Source organism: Mustelus asterias, chromosome 6 (assembly GCF_964213995.1).
Source record: "Mustelus asterias chromosome 6, sMusAst1.hap1.1, whole genome shotgun sequence".
NCBI classification, from domain to species: Eukaryota; Metazoa; Chordata; class Chondrichthyes; order Carcharhiniformes; family Triakidae; genus Mustelus; species Mustelus asterias.
The window spans coordinates 118,389,742-118,407,264 of NC_135806.1; the positions used below are offsets into that span (position 1 = coordinate 118,389,742).

At 43.1% G+C, this 17,523-nt stretch overlaps 1 protein-coding gene across 2 annotated transcripts in view; it reads left to right on the forward strand.

The window, feature by feature from the left end:
- The first annotated feature begins 584 nt into the window (after positions 1–584).
- The window catches only part of LOC144495119 (PDZ and LIM domain protein 3-like), a 78,632-nt gene continuing 61,693 nt past the window's right edge, over positions 585–17,523 (forward strand). For both annotated transcript variants that reach the window (XM_078215046.1, XM_078215047.1), the window contains exon 1: positions 585–1,092. In XM_078215046.1, coding sequence (XP_078071172.1) covers positions 1,000–1,092 — 93 coding nt within the window. In that variant the 5' untranslated portion in view covers positions 585–999. The remainder of the gene's footprint in view (positions 1,093–17,523) is intronic.

The window sequence follows — 17,523 nt, forward strand, 5'->3', positions numbered from 1 at the left end:
GGTTGCCAAGTAGAGGAATGGAGTTAGTAACTAGGGAACAGTTTGGAAAATGTCAATGTTGTAAAGAGTAGTATCATAAAACATTGCTCCATTCCTTCCCTATATGGCAGTGGTTTATCCAGCTAATGAATGCACAAACAGTCAGATAAATTGGCACATATTTGAATGCACTCCCTGGGAAGATTTGAGGTTGTATTTTAAATTAGTTTTTGAGTGCTGTAGCAACAGTTTCCTGGACATGCACCATGCTAATTCATCACAGCAAGTGGGCTGCTTGTTAGTATTACTGGTATGGATTTAATTGCACCTTTACTGGTATCTATTCACTTTGTTTCATTCTTTGAAAGTTATAACATACAACAGGAAGGGATATGAATGCTGTGCCGGGGTACTTGGCATATATTCCATTGGGGGTGGGGAGGGATTGAGGGAAAAAATGCATAGAGAGCATTAAGTTTCATTGAAAGCCCCACCGTGGGGAGATGCTTTCGGATTCACTTACACCCGGGCCCCATCAATCACGGCGTGTTGTTCAAATTGATGCTGCCAAGCCCATTAGCAGCTCCAAGCCCAGCTTTTAACTTGCCTCATCTTTAACTGCGTGCCACTTGCTGCGGAATGAGTGAAGCCCCGGGGGGCGAGGGACGGGGGGGGGCTCAGTTGTCAGAATGCACTTTAACTTGAAACCAAATAAGGGCAAAAGCTTCGGCGAAGACGTTTGATGTCAATGACAGTGGGGGGGGGGGGTACTGGTGGAGAAGAGCCACTGCCGACTGAGTGCAGGCAGGGAGGGAGGCTGGGCGCTTCTGCATGGGTTCCTCCCCCTGTCCCCGGGGAGGGGTCGGGCGACATATAAAGACAAGTCGATTGAAAGGAGCTGCTCTCGGACAGCAACCTGAGCAGGAGGGGGGGAGTTGGCTCTTTTAATATCGGAGAGGAAAGAGGGACATTTATTTGCAACTGAGTTGCAGGCAACCCGAAGAAAATAAAAAAACAAGAATGCCTCAAAACGTGGTGTTGGCAGGACCTGGCCCCTGGGGGTTTAGACTGACCGGTGGAGCGGATTTTAACCAGTCTTTGACCGTCTCACGGGTGAGTTCTATTCTTTCTGTGTCTTTTACTCTGCGGGATGGCACTGAGGTGACTGCATTTACAAATGTGGTGGGAATTGTAGTCACAGATATAAATCTATCAATTATAGATATAAATCTATCAATTATAGATATACAAATATCAATCATAATATATCTATAACTGATATATTTATATCTATAATCGATATATTTAAATCTATGATATATCTATAATTGAAATATCAATCATAGATATCAATTATAGATATATCATAGATTTAAATATATCAATTATTGATATAAATCCAGAAAATGCTGGATAAACTCAGCAGGTCAGGCAGCATCTGTAGATTTCTCTGTGGGGTTTTGTCTTGTTTTCTGATCATGTTTCTATAAGATTGAAGGCTGTTGCTGTTGACGTTTGAGTTGAGAGTTTGTGAAATAAGATCCATAAATGGGACACTCGAAGAATCCAGGAAGTACAGTAAGTCTCAGCAACCCTCAGTGCTTCACTTTCTGTCGCCACTTCTTGGTGCACACTTTCCCAGTCCCAAGAGTCCATCAGAAGCTAAAGTCATTTAAAAAGTCGATTTGCCTTCTAAACCTGCGACTCCTAAATCAAGAGGAAAATATCGGGAACGTCGCGATAGTGACTGAAATTGTGCTGCTGAGCTTTCTGAGAGTCGCCAATTTAGCAAAATATCCGGCTGATGGTGGAAATCTGAAATTAGAGGAGATGCGGGGAGATACTCAGCAGGTCTGGAGCCAATCAGAGGGAGACAGAGTTAACAATGCAGCTCCATGACTTCTCATCAGTTCAGAACTGGCCGGAAATGTTAACTCTGTTTCTCTCTCCACAGATGCTGCCTGAGCTGTGAAGTATTTGCAGCACTTTCTGTTTTTACTATTCATGCCTTACCGACTGGTTAGAGAGAAATTGGATTGACATAATAACTTTCACTGTAAACTTACATTTTTATGACAGCTGTCATTTAGTGAGCAAGTTCTTGGCAGGTTTTCTGCTTGGTCGTACTTCAGACATCATTGTCCACCATTTTACTGTGATTGGCAGTGAGCGAATAGGCCAGTAATGGGCAGGGCTGGATTGTCCTGCTTTTTGTGGACAGAATATACCTGGACATTATTGCCAGATTAGGTAGAGGTGCTGCTAGTTGTGGAGCACAGGTCTTCAGAATCACAGCCAGGGTAGTGTTGGGGTCCTTCTACTGCATCTAGCTGTTTCTCAAGATGAGGGGGGTCACATGACACCAGGTTATAGTCCAACAGATTTATTTGACATCACAAGTTTTCAGAGTACTGCTCCGTTGTCAGGTGAAACCTGTGGAACTATAACCTGGTGTCGTGTGACCTCTCATCTTGTCCACCCCAGTCCAACACAAGCATCTCCACATCATAGCTGTTTCTTGATACCACATGGAGTGAATCAGGTTGGCAGGAGGCTGGTATGTATGATGCTGGGGCCCTCAGGAGGAGGCTAAAATGAATCATCCACTTGACACTCCAATCTTGTCGTTTGAAATAGCGTGTTGGATTCTGCCATCACCGTGATGGAGAAATTCATTCAACATCCTCCTTCCATTGTCATTTAATTGTCTACTTTTCCTGACTGGAGTTAGCAAAATTGATCTTTGACCAGATCTAAGGAAGATGGTTCTGGTGGGTTGGAGGCCATACATCCCAGTTCCAGGACATCATTGCAGGAGTTCCCCAGGGTAATGTCGTAGGCCCAACCATCTTCAGCTGCTTCATCAATAACCTGCGCTCTATTGTAAGGTGTTCAGTTCCTTTCATAACTCCTAAGATACTGAGGCAGTCCGTGCCTGCATGAAGGAAAACCTGAACAAATTTCAGATTAAATAGTGGCAAGTAACATTCATTCCACGTAAGTGGCAGCAATGACCATCTCCAACAACAGAAAATATAATTATTTCCCTGTTTTCATTCTTCCTTCTTTCTAGAAAAGCAATGTTGTATTTATTAATTTCCAATCTCCTGGGCTGTTCTAGAATCTAGGCAATTTTGGAAAATCATGACTATCATGTCCACTATATCTACAGCTACCTTTTTCAGAACCCTCAACCATCCGCTGCAGGGAATTTGCCAGCTTTTTAGTCCCTTAAATTTCTCCAATACGTCTTCTCTGCTGATACTCATTATCTTCAGTTCCTTCCTCGCCCCATGTTTACCCTCCATTTCTGGTATGCCATTTCTGTCTTCTGCTGTGAAGACTCAAAATATTTGTTCAATGTCTCTATCATTTCCTTATTCCCCTTGATCAATGTTTCTGTCTCTACCTCTAAGGGACCAATGTTTATTTTAGCCACTTATAAAAACTTTTACAATCTGCTTTCAGATTTATTCTGAGTTTACTTTATATTTCCCCCTTTTATCAACTTTTTGGTTGTTTTTTGCTGGTTTATAAAATAATCCCAATCCTCAGACTGATTCTTTGCAATATTATAAGCCTCTTAGAACATAAGAACTAGGAGCAGGAGTAGGCCATCTGGTCCCTCGAGCCTGCTCCGCCATTCAGTAAGATCATGGCTGATCTTTTCATGGACTCAGCTCCACTTACCCGCCCGCTCACCATAACCCTTAATTCCTTTACTATTCAAAAATCTTCTTTTAATCTAATATATCCTTAACTTTCCTTGTAAGCCATGGATGAAATTTTCTCGCTAAACTGTTGTTTTTAATGGAATTTGTTATATAGTTTGTGTGGCCAGCATCTGGATTTATTAAGGGAGCTTCAGATCTTAGTTGGAACAAGGAAGGTATTTATTGAATAGAGAAACTTAGGTTCAGGAGTTTTGTGCAGCATGAAGCTGCCCTGGGGCAGAGCCGCAGTTCTACATGCTTACTCCAAGCTTCCAGAAGATTCTGTTGAGAGAGGACTCCACCCTCTGGTGTGAATACTCACTCTCGGTTTCCCTCAAGTCAATTGACCCTCTATGGCGGTACTGTCTTAAAGAGACAGACACCACATACACAACATAATGTATTTTTGTTGAATATTTTGAGTTGTTTCTTTAAGTGTTTCCCAGTGTTTATTTGCCACTTTGCCTTTTAGCCTATTTACCCAATCATCTAGCTCTCCCCTCAGACCTATGTATGTATATATACCTTTATGTATACCTTTAACTTTAACTTTAAGATTTTAATTTGGGATTAGAGTATGGTGCTCTCCAATTTAATAAGGAATTTAATTTTATTATATACTATGTACGATACACTGCAGGAACTTACCAAGGCTTATTAAACAGAACCTTTCAAACCCCTCAGTTCTACAGCTGAGGAGGGCAAAGACAGCACGTAAACTAGAACATCACTATCTGTAAGTTCCCTTCCAAATCACACACCATCCTAACTTGGGAATATATCATTGTTCCTTCAGTGTCGCTGGATAAAATCCTGAAACTCCCTCCCTAACTGTACTGTGGTGGTATCTATAGGCTGCAGCAATTCAAGGCAGCGGCTCATTGCCAACTTCTCAAGGGCAATAGGGATGGGCAAAAACCACATCCCATGAACAAACAAAAGAAGTTTGTGGATGAGCTTAATAACAATAACCGTTTGATAAGGTCCCCCATGGTCGGCTTATGATGAAAGTGAGGAGGTGTGGGATAGAGGGAAAGTTGGCCGATTGAATAGGTAACTGGCTGTCTGATCAAAGACAGAGGGTGGTGGTGGATGGAAATTTTTCGGACTGGAGGCAGGTTGCTAGCGGAGTGCCACAGGGATCAGTGCTTGGTCCTCTGCTCTTTGTGATTTTTATTAATGACTTAGAGGAGGGGGCTGAAGGGTGGATCAGTAAATTTGCTGATGACACCAAGATTGGTGGAGTAGTGGATGAGGTGGAGGGCTGTTGTAGGCTGCAAAGAGACATAGATAGGATGCAAAGCTGGGCTGAAAAATGGCAAATGGAGTTTAACCCTGATAAATGTGAGGTGATTCATTTTGGTAGGACTAATTTAAATGTGGATTACAGGGTCAAAGGTAGGGTTCTGAAGACTGTGGAGGAACAGAGAGATCTTGGGGTCCATATCCACAGATCTCTAAAGGTTGCCACTCAAGTGGATAGAGCGGTGAAGAAGGCCTATAGTGTGTTAGCTTTTATTAACAGGGGGTTGGAGTTTAAGAGCCGTGGGGTTATGCTGCAACTGTACAGGACCTTGGTGAGACCACATTTGGAATATTGTGTGCAGTTCTGGTCACCTCACTATAAGAAGGATGTGGAAGCGCTGGAAAGAGTGCAGAGGAGATTTACCAGGATGCTGCCTGGTTTGGAGGGTAGGTCTTATGAGGAAAGGTTGAGGGAGCTAGGGCTGTTCTCTCTGGAGCGGAGGAGGCTGAGGGGAGACTTAATAGAGGTTTATAAAATGATGAAGGGGATAGATAGAGTGAACGTTCAAAGACTATTTCCTCGGGTGGATGGAGCTATTACAAGGGGGCATAACTATAGGGTTTGTGGTGGGAGATATAGGAAGGATATCAGAGGTAGGTTCTTTACGCAGAGAGTGGTTGGGGTGTGGAATGGACTGCCTGCAGTGATAGTGGAGTCAGACACTTTAGGAACATTTAAGCGGTTATTGGATAGGCACATGGAGCACACCAGGATGATAGGGAGTGGGATAGCTTGATCTTGGTTTCAGATAAAGCTCGGCACAACATCATGGGCCAAAGGGCCTGTTCTGTGCTGTACTGTTCTATGTTCTAACCAAGATGGTGCCGGCGCGAGGCGACTTCTTGCAAGCTGTGCCCAACATACCTTCTAATTCTATCTTTTACTCTCGTTCTATGCTTCTAAAACTTCATTCTAACTCTTTTAAACTCTCTAACAATGCTCCAATTCAGTCTTCTATGACTGCAACACTACATTCTGCACTCTCTCGTTTCCTTCTATGAACAGTATGTTTTGTACAGCGCGCAAAAAAACAATACTAATACATGCGATGCTAATCAAATCAAATCCATTTCTAAAACATCTTTAATACAGAGAAACAAACTCAACACTTCACACTTATTTGAAGAAAACAAAATAAGAGAAGAGTGGCGATTAATAAGTTGACCAGAGGTGGCTTTAAAGGAGAGCTTGAGGATGGAAGTGGAGAGTCAGAAGGATATAAGGAGGTTATTCCTAAGAGTGGGATTGAAGGGTTAAAATCCTTTCTGCTAAACAAAGGAAGGAAGAGGATTCACATGAGACCAGAGTCAGATCCTTGGAAAGTTTGGGAATGAGGGGTTACAGGGCTTCACAATGCAGCCATCTCTTTCAGAGCCAATGAGTGAAGCTTCAATCTCTCGATCAGCTGTTTGCATTGTGCTGGATATATTAAATTATTGCCTTGTAATATAAAGTGAAGTAAATGTCAGTACCATTACCATTAAAATCACTGGTGTAAATTCCCAATGTGGACCAACATAGTGATACTTGAGCTTGCTTTCATCAGCTGCCTTCATGGAAACTTTGCAAGGCATTCCAGCACCCCAGGGCAGATTGTAATCTTTTGAAATAATACTCATGCAGTACAACAAAAATATTCATTGTTTTTTGGGGCGATACCTCATCATTATTGGCTTCCCTACATTATCTTATGTTCTGTTGTGTGTTCTAACATGGCTATAGCGCTCGAATGCTGTCCTGCATTTTCCACAATGCAGGCAAGGATGAACTACCTGATTTTTGGGATTGTCCAGCCTTCCTAGTCTGCCTTTTCTCCTGCATGGCTGCAGTCCCAATGGTGCCCATTGCTCCCGGTGCGACTGGGAGCTACCTGCCCTCTGACTGGCCGGCAGCTCTTGGGGGTGGGACATCCTGCATTGGGGGTGGAAGCCATGACTTTAGGTAACTAATTGTTTGAACCACAAAGTTCAATCATGGCTTCCAAGGTGGAGCAGGCTGTCCCAACTTTCCAGCTGGTGGGTGGAGCCTTGTGTTAAATTCCAGTCATTGAATTATTTCCCTCGTCTTTCACTTTGATATTGCTATGACCAGGTGAGAAAGGCTGAACTGGCTCCCCTCTATTCAACGTCCTCAGTTGGTCACGACAATTAGGAGTCTTTTTCACAAGGATATACCTTTTCCAAATCCTATTTAAGCTGCAAACAATAAGGAGTCAATCAAACAACTGTATCTCACATTGAAGAGTCTGCCCCTACAATGAAAGACCATTTCCCTATTAGGAACTCACTAATTTCTCCCTTAACAACTTACTAATCGAGTCAAGAAAAAGCTTGGCTTTGAATTATGCCAATTGTGGGAATGTGATTTCATTAGCGACTCTTCCACTATCGAGAAGCTGCTGCCTTTCCTTACTGAAATTGGAATTTCACCACCTATGCTTGGTGCCTTGGAAACCAACACAACTCGAAGGATAAAAGGAGAAGCCATACAAGGATCAAAGTTGTTCATCAGTAGAGTAGCTTGGATAAACATTAAGTGAACTTTGGATTTTTCATTCTGCTTAGAGACTACCTTAGTGCAATGGCATTTTCCACTAGCTATATTAAACAGAACCCTGATGTATAATCCATTTGAGCCAGCTGTACACAGTCCAGTCATATCAGAGCCAGGGAAACATTCTTAAACATTTATTAATGTATTGTAATGGATATATTAATAAAGACACTCTATGCACTGGGATATACTAAAGACAGACTGTTACAGTGTGTGTGGAACATGCAAAGAGAATTTAGCAATTTGAGATTAGAATGTTTAAACCAGGATGTTTCAACCTGGTGCCTATCATTCTAACACAGCTTGCCTTTTCACATTCCAGTGGTTTTTCTGTAAAGGTTCATTATAAATTAGGCAGTGGCCTAGTGGTAATATCGTGAGACTATTAATCCAGAAACTCATCTAATGTTCTGGGAACCTGTGTTCGAATCCTACCACAGCAGCTGGTGGAATTTGAATTCAATTAAAAACATCTGTAATTAAGAATCTGCTGATGACCATGAAACCATTGTCGATTGTTGGAAAAACCCATCTGATTCACTAATGTCCTTTAGGGAAGGAAATCTGCCGTCCTTACCTGGTCTGGCCTACATGTGACTCCAGAGCCACAGCAATGTGGTTGACTCTCAACTGCCCTTGGGCAACTATGGATGGGCAATAAATGTTGGCCAGCCAGCGACGCCCATGTCGCACGAATGAATTAATTTAAACAAACCATTCCAACCTGCTTTTACAGTCATGTCTTTATTGGCCCAAGACAAATGTGTTTATTTGTGGTGGACTACAGGCCTTCAGGTTCCGTTACTCCTCCCATTTATGTCCCCATTCCTTTCACTTTAGGAGGCAGCCAGCCAATTATACACTCAGGCAGAACCTGGACCGAACCTAGAAATATTCCATCACGCCAAATTCTCCTCTGCGACAGTCTCACAGCTGGAGGACTTTTTGGCTGAAAACAGAGGGTGAGAGGAGATACACGGGAATTGTTAGCAGAAGCCAGACAGATATTCACCTCCAAAGGCAACGTACTGGGGACCTGAGGGGGGTGGGCGAAGGGTAAAGAAAGAAAGTTCCTTTGCCCAGCATTTTGCTGCCTGCCACTCTCCAACCATCAGCTCTGAACTGGGCTCAGCCCATTCTTCCAGGCGCCCCACTAAATAGTCACCCACTTGTTCCTGAAGCAGGCACACGAGGCAGGAGGGCTCATCACACTTGCTGGAGAAATGCATTTACTGTTGCTTGTTCAGAATCTTTTACACTGACTTAAGGAGGTGTTGAGTGCAGACCAGCAGTCCTCCAGCATCAGTCTAGGGATTGTGCTGAGCTCACTGTCCTCAGCCAACCGAAAGATCTTTAAAATACCAAGTCAATGTCACATCTTAATGGTCGTGCAGCCTCTTGGCCGGGAACGATCGCAGTAGTCTGGTGAGGATCGCAATAAAACACTTTGATGCTACTGTCCAATTCTGTTTTGCATGAGAAGCTCTCGAGATGGCCCAGTCAAAGAAATGATGTGAAAATGGTGCTGCTGACATTTGGAGTTACAGCAGTTATCTGTGAAATAAGATCATAATGCAGCACCATTCACCACCTTCACACCACAGCGACCCAGGCCTCTCCATCTAATCAATTAAAATGCATGACTGTTCACTAATGGCAACGGAGCGTGAAGTGCACTGACCTTTGAAGATAATTGCTTATTTCTCAATCCGTATTAGATTATTTTCACAGTAACTTCATTGCGGTGGTAATGTAAGCCTACTTGTCACACTAATCAACAAAATAAATTATAAAAAAGTACATTTGTGAATTGAAGTTATTTCTAAATAATATAATACGGATTGCGTGAAGCGGGTATGGGAGGTGGGGCATGAAGGGGGCGGGGCCCGGAAGGGCAGGGAATATGGGGCGGGGCCTGGAGGGGCAGGGCCAGACCAGGGTGGCCTGATCAGGGAGGGAGAGGGAGACACTGCACACTCTGCATCAGATCGGTGGGAGGAATGAGGGGTGTGCGATCAGTCTGGGTGGAGGGGCTGGGCTACATTTTCGGACAGTGTATGGCTCGCGATCAGTCGTGGGCCCCCGCAATTGCATGGGGGTGGGCTGAGTTGAGGCTGGTTCCAGTAGCAGAGGACTGACAGCTTCCTTTCTCTCTCTGTCAGGCCTCTGCTATTGGAATTGCGCATGTGCAGACACAGAGATCTGCGCATGCACAATAGCTCCCTCTACTGCTGGCTGGCGAATTAAGCCCTGCCCACTGTCTATAGGAGCTAGAAACAGACTAGCTCATTTTTTCATGCACTGTGTACTCAAGATTGGATGTAAAAACTGGTCCAGAAAACAGATCTGCAACTCTCCCATATTCACGCTAGCTGGACACTTAGAATTTTTCTCATACAATTTCGCCCACAGAGTCAAGAGACCTTGCCTGAGCAGCACTAATATGTAAAAGCATTCATATTTGCTGGGTACATTATGTATGAGTTACAGTATCACATCCCATAAATTGAGAATACGAATTCCAAACCGGATCAATAAATTTAACAGCAAACATTTGGGTGTGGCTGTTTGGAGCTGATTAAGTTTTGACTAAATAAAAGAGATTTAAAGGAGCTCATCAGTAAACATGCAGAAGATCACTGAGCACTAACCAATAACTAAAGGTGATAGAGCAAAAGTCTGAAAAGGGATTAAAGATCAGAGAGCTATCCTGTAGGACCAACAGAATGACCAGTCAATTACACTGAGAAACTGAATTAGAAACATAGACAGTAAGAGCGGGAGTTGGCCATTCAGCCCTTCGACCTTCTCTGCCATTCAATATGATCATGGCTGATCCCCTATCTCAACACTATGCTCCAGCACTCTCCCCATACCCCTTGACACATTTAGTGCATAGAAATCTATTTCTTTCTTAAATGTACCAGTGACTGAGCCCCCACAACCTTCTGTGGTAAAGAATTCCACAGGTTCACCACCCTCTGACTAAAGAAGTTTCTCCTCAACTCAGTGCTAAATGGCCTACGCTGTTTCCTGAGGCTATGACTCCTTGTTCTGGAAACACACATGCACAAAAACACCCCTCCCACCCTCAGTCAGAGGAAACATCATCCCTACATCCAGTCTGTCCAGCCCTGTCAGAATTTTATGTTTCGATAAGGTCCCCAGTTCAGCCGGGTCTTCTCATTTAAGTCAGAGAGGGGGGATAAAGCACAGCCTGAAGATTAAGTGAGAGAGATAAGTGACACACTAGCTAAGTGACAAAGATGTGGGGAGAGGGCAGAGCTGGTGTGATACATTCTCAATTTTCAACCGTACACTTGAGAAAACTCTTAATTAGCTACAGATTAGGTTGTTGTGCTCTGATCAATTTGTCAGTTAACAGTCATATGTTCAGTTAAAAAGGAATTGCTTCTACCTGAATCCAATCTGTGCTCATACCATAAACATGATAATTGGATCTCTGTCTATTCAGATTTATGAAATTCATCTCTATTCAGACCGCAGAGTAACAGGGAATTTGCCAAAAGACACCTGGCAGTTTATAGAACTTCTTCCCCTACCCCTCTCCAATATCTGAAATGCTAAATTATTTCTAATATTAAGTGCACAATCTGTCCTTTGCCATAAGAAATGAATGAATCCAGACATTTCTCACAGGGATTATTAACCGACTGCTTCAATGACATTTCATCCAGTGGGAAAATGTATCACTTCCTCAAAGGAGAAAGGTCCTCCTCTTACCCCACCTCAGATAGAGAAGAGTGGATATTTTAGAACTGGTTTGAGGTCCAGATTGGAGGCTGATAGAATCATAGAATCCCTGCAGTGCAGAGAAAGGACATTTGGCCCATCGAGTCTGCACCGACAACAATCCCATCCAGGCCCTATTCCTGCAACCCCACATATTTACTTTGCTAATCCCCCGGCACTAAGCATAGCCAAACAACCTAACCTGCACACCTTTGAAAATGGGCATACAATTTGGTGCTGCCATTTACTGCGCTGGCTGTCACCACAGTCCCAAACCCTGAGCCATTTTGACTGAGGGCTGGAAGCAGCGTGCAGCCATAAGTCAATTACTGTTCATTAAAGGGGCTAATATGGCTAAGTTCCCAGGCTGACGGGGCAGATTCTACCGCTCCGCCCACCATGGAATTGGAGCGGGCAAGGGGCGGACAATGGAAATGTCCATTGACCTCGGGCGGGATTTTACGGTTTCGGGACGAGCGAGCCCATAAAATCCTGTCCCACATGTCTACCAAGGTTCTGTTATGGGCTTTCCAAAGGCTGTAACATGCAGAATGATCCTGGAATGGATGATTTACAGGAAAAAGACAGGCCAACAGCTCCATTGGGAAGCTGCAGAGTGGGGTTTATCTGTATATGGGCAGGGCTGGGATGGTAGGGTGGCACTGATGCACTCTCAGAGGCAACAGTGCCCTGGTCTGAGTATGGCAATGGCCTGATGCATGCAATGTGGGAGAGGGTGAGCAGTGGCTATGGACATGAGTAAGAAGTTGTTCACTATACTTGCAGCAGTGGAATGGACACCCATCCCCTTCACCAGCTCCCTCTCTTGCTGAATTCTTGGGGCTGTCCATTCCTATACCTATTTCTAAATTTACTTGTCATTCATTTAAATTTATGCTAACAGATCAAAATATAGAATCATAGAATGGTTGTACCAAACCACCTTTCCCCCAGAGCTATGCAGATGTTTTTTCTTCAGATAATTATCCAGTTCTCTTTTAAAATCCACTAAGGATTCTGCTTTCACCACACTCTCAGGTAGTGTATTCCTACTTACTTCCATATAATATGGAAGATGCTAATATACTGATGTTTCCCCTCTTTGTTTATTATTTCATACATCTAGATAAGAAGCCCCTTTTAACCAGCTTCTCTGTAAATTGGAGTCCAAGCTCTCTTCATAATTTATGCCATTACTACTCCTGTTTGTCGTACGATGCCTTAAAATGGCACTGGTGACCATGGATTTCCCTTGGATTAGTCCATGATTACGTTTGGCAAGGTACCGCAGTGGTTTGCCATTGCCGTCTGCACTGTGGCTGACCAGGAATCTCTCCCGTTCTTATCAATTGCCATCAGAAATATTGGAAGAATTTCCAGGCTGATAGTCAGCCTGATTGGTGATATCATGCCCACACTTTTCATGGCCATCAAGTCTGAAATGGGATTTGAACCAGAAACTTAGTCACTATTACTACTACTATCATTAAAAAGCATGTTCAACATTGCAAAACATCCAAGAACACACCACGCAAAAATAATGAAGAAATAGACACTGAGAAGGAAATATTTCGACCAACAGGCGGGATTTTCCCCAAGACTGGAAATTCTTGCCCAAGGCCCATGGACCTTTCAATGGTGTAATGTCCTAACTATGTTCAGGGTTGTGGGTTTTACACAAAAAGAAAAGGTGTGGTTTGCACACGTGGATTCAAAGTAACACACAGCTGTTTATTGAAAGTGCTGTTGCCTGCACAGAACAGAAAATGAAACTAAAAGCAGGAACCTGTGAAACACCCCAATGACATTACCATCAAATCATGCGATCAACTCTTAAAGCAATCATGCAATCACTTAAATATATAACAAAAAGTCCATCAAATTTCCCGAATGCCTGCAATGATTCCCACAGCAGACGGGACTGGAAAATCTACCCAGTAAATGAGATGGATTTTAAGTAGAGTTTTAAGGGGAGTTGAGGTGGAATTATTTTTAATCCATCCACAATTAACAGTTTTCTAATGAGAGAAGCCTGAAGAAAAACAATATTCAAAACCCATGCTGTAATTTTCATGATTGTTTCTTTAGAATATTTTTATTAAAGTTTTTATGCATTTATATTTAATTCATAGATTAATGTTGTGCCAATTTCCACTTTATCTTTCAAAAGCAACCAACACTCAAGGGAAATGTTACATTTACAAAACCCCACAATCACAATTAAAGAGACCAATCCTCACACTCCAATGATAGCACTGAAGTTCCTTTGCTATCATTAATCTATCATCGCCATTCTTAAGTCTTGTCTTACCTTCAATATTTTATTTAAAGGAATGCTTTTCCTTGTCAAGGTGATTAGCATGATTAGCACTGCTGCCTCACAGCACCAGGGACCTGGGTTCGATTCTGTCCTCGGGTCACTGTGCAGAGTCTGCACATTCTCCCTGTGTCTGCCTGGGTTTCCTCCGGGTGCTCCGGTTTCCTCCCACAGTCCAAAGACATGCTGGTTAGGTGCATTGGCCATGCTAAATTCTCCCTCAGTGTACCCGAACAGGCGCCAGAGTGTGACGACTGGGGGATTTCCACAGTAACTTCTTTGCAGTGTTAACGTCAGCCTATTTGTGGCACTAATAAATAAACTTAAAACTTTCTACTCAGACTTGAGCAATCAAAAAAAACTAACCCTTTACCCTGTACTCATCTTTTAAAGAAACAGCTGTTAGGGGAATTCTTTGCATTGTCTCTTTGTACATAGAGTTCCCACAGTGCAGAAGGAGGCCATTCGGCCCAACATGTCTGCACCGACTCTCCGAAAGAGCATCTTACCCAGGCAAATAGTTTCAGAGGTTTTTAAACAAAATTGATATTTGGGAGGGGTTAATAGATTTACCACAGAAGTTGCTCATGATAAATGTTGTGGAGAATGTTGTTTGGACAGGAAGAAGAACCAAGCGTCCTTATCGCCATGATATTGTGCACAAACAGTGTTGTATTTTAACAGAATTGTAGTCTCTACACTCAACAGCTGGAATTTTCATAGAAATCATAGAAACCCTACAGTACAGAAAGAGGCCATTCGGCCCATCGAGTCTGCACCGACTACAATCCCACCCAGACCCTACTCCCATATCACTACATATTTTACCCACTAATCCCTCTAACCTACGCATCTCAGGACACTAAGGGGCAATTTTAGCATGGCCAATCAACCTAACCCGCACATCTTTGGACTGTGGGAGGAAACCGGAGCACCCGGAGGAAACCCACACAGACACGAGGAGAATGTGCAAACTCCACACAGACAGTGACCCACGCCGGGAATCGAACCCAGGTCCCTGGAGCTGTGAAGCAGCAGTGCTAACCACTGTGCTACCGTGCCGAAATTTTCCAGCCATTCATGCCCCGCCGCCACTGCAAGTCAGGACAAAAGATTTGGTGCTCAGCCAAATCACCGTTCACTGCGGTGGGAGCAGAGAATCTCACTGGCATGAACGGCTAACAAATGAAAACATGGCTTGCCAAACTTTACTTATGATGACAATGGCCCTCTGAATCAAGTCGGTGCTTTTTTTGCTCAGTTTGGCATTCTTTCAGCATGGTGTAACCTCACCTAAAAAGGACAAAATACATCATTTAAGTTTATCCTGATAAGCTTAAAGTTGAGTGAAGATCTTAATCTGATAGATTCTGGCATACCAGTGTTAGGTGGCTTTATAGACGTTCCAATGTTTTTCTTTAGTTTCCAGTATGTGTCGGATTAGACACAGAAACATTAGTGTAGATTGCTGCTGTTAGATTCAAAAATCCTTTTCCACTTTTTGCCTCTGCAGTCGTTCAAGTAAAATCTTAAATAAGGAATAATCAAAATTAACAATTTTTAGTTATAGAAAGTGGCAGAAGAGCTGCTAGGTTAGTTCATAGAGAATCATAGAAGCCCTCCAGTGTAGAAGGAGGCCACTTGGCCCATCGAATCTACACGGACCACAATTCCACCCAGGCTCTATCCTCATAACCCCATTTATCCACCCTGCTGGTCCCCCTGACAGGAAGAGGCAATTTACTATGGCCAATCAATCTAACCCGCACATCTTTGGACAAATTATAAGTTTGGTGACTTGTTAGGAAAAATGACTGAATTTTAAAATTGGTTAATAATAAAGCGAATCTGGCGCTGTTACAAGAAAACAATAAGTGAATAATAATTTGAATGAGTTTTATGTGGCCGAGATGGAAACTGGACATCGATTCATTATTGCCTTAACGTTTTGCCATTTCCTGACTGAGAAAAGCTTTCCTTTTGCATTTCAAGATTATCCTCTGACCTTACAGTCTTGTGGATCCAACGGAGACAATTATGTTACAAATGCGCCACATGAAACTTAGTTCACACCGCAAAGTGGTTCCAGTTCAGTGGCTGTGGAAACCCAATATGGAAAAACCATAGGAATCGCATGCACCTGTCAGAGGAACAGATGTCCTCTGGAAATCTGTTAACAGGGATGTCAAGAGTGTCCACAACCAAAATCTATGAGACGACTGTGGCATTTAGTTAAGACCTGCCTATTTGCAGAAGGTCAGACCACTGGGGTACATAGTAAGTAGCTCTATTGAATTACACGTTGAGATGTAATGAAAGCACTGGCTCACTGGGTCAGGGCAGCATACTGCATACTAATCCAGTAAAACCTAGGTCCAGCTGACTTACGCATTCAGGCTTCCCCGAAGGCAAATTGCCAATGTTAATCGTGCTTAACGGTGAACTGGGGGGGGGAAGCTTTTAACCAACGGAAGGATTGGGAAATTAACAACTGGTTCTTACACGCGAGCATTTCAGTGTCCCTTATCATAGAGTGTTATAGGCAGCCACTGTGGAGACTCAAAGGCACTGGTTGTAAATTCAGAGCCTGTAGCCTGAGAGTGCCGAACATTAAGACAAAGAAGTTGAGATAATGCTGTGGAGTAAATACATTTCTTTTTCCAAAATGATGTGTAATATACTCCTACACTTGCTGTTATTAGGGAGTTTGTTTTACATGTAATCTGGAAAATGCAGACCCTCGGAGCTGTATTTAATCAGTTTGCACTTACCATAAAGGACTGCAAGAACAACTTGCATTTATATGGTATATTTAATGTATTTAAACATCCCAGATTGCTTTATAGAAGATAACATGACGATTTTGACACTGAACCACATATGGAGGTATTAGGATAGGTGACTAAAAGCTGGGTCAAAGTGGTAGGTTTTAAGGAATGTCTTAAAGGAAGAGCATGGAAAGGTATAGGGAAGGAATTCCAGAGCTTAGGGCTTCGACAATAGAAGGCACAACTGACAATGGAGGGACAAATGGGCGGCACGGTGGCACAGTGGTTGGCACTGCTACTTCACTGCGCCAGGGACCCGGATTCAATTCCCGTCTTGGGTCACGGTTTGTGTGGAGTTTGCATGTTCTCCCCGTGTCTGCATGGGTTTCCTCCGGGTGCTCCGGTTTCCTCCCACATCCTGAAAGACGTGCTGGTTAGGTGCATTGACCCGAACAGGCACCGGACTATGGCGACTAGGGGAACTTCACAGTAGCTTCATTGCAGTGTTAATGTAAGCCTGACTTGTGACTAACAGTAAATAAACAAATAATAAAGAGATCAACAGGAGGCCAGAATTGGAGGAGCACAGGTCCTTTGGTACATCTACACTTTCTAATCTCTTACCATTTAAGAAATACTCTGCCATTTGTTCCTTCTACCAAAATGGGTAGAAGGTTGTGGAATTGGAGAAGGTTGCAGAGATAGGAAGCGGAAAGGGAATACAGGGTTTGGAACACAAGGATGTGAATGACTGGAATAGGTGGTCAGTAAGCAAAGGGGTGATTGATAAATGAATCCGAGCAAGTCACAAAAGAAGCAGAAGAGTTTTGGATGAGTGCAAGTTTACAGAGGGATACCACTGAAGACCAAGCTAATGTTCTTACAGAAAACATTTTATCTTGTCCCTAGTAACATTCTTGATTAAAATTAGTTTTAAATATTGCAGCCACAAGGCATTAGCGGCATTGAACAGTAGGGATTTGAATATTGTAGAAAGCTATTCTGCACCCCAATAACTTCTATCTTACATTTTTAGCTGAGGCTGACAATTCAAGATGTTTACAGGTCAGCTCACAACTTTCTGTTATGATCTGCCATAATCTTATTGAATAGCTGAGCAGACTCAGGGTCTTT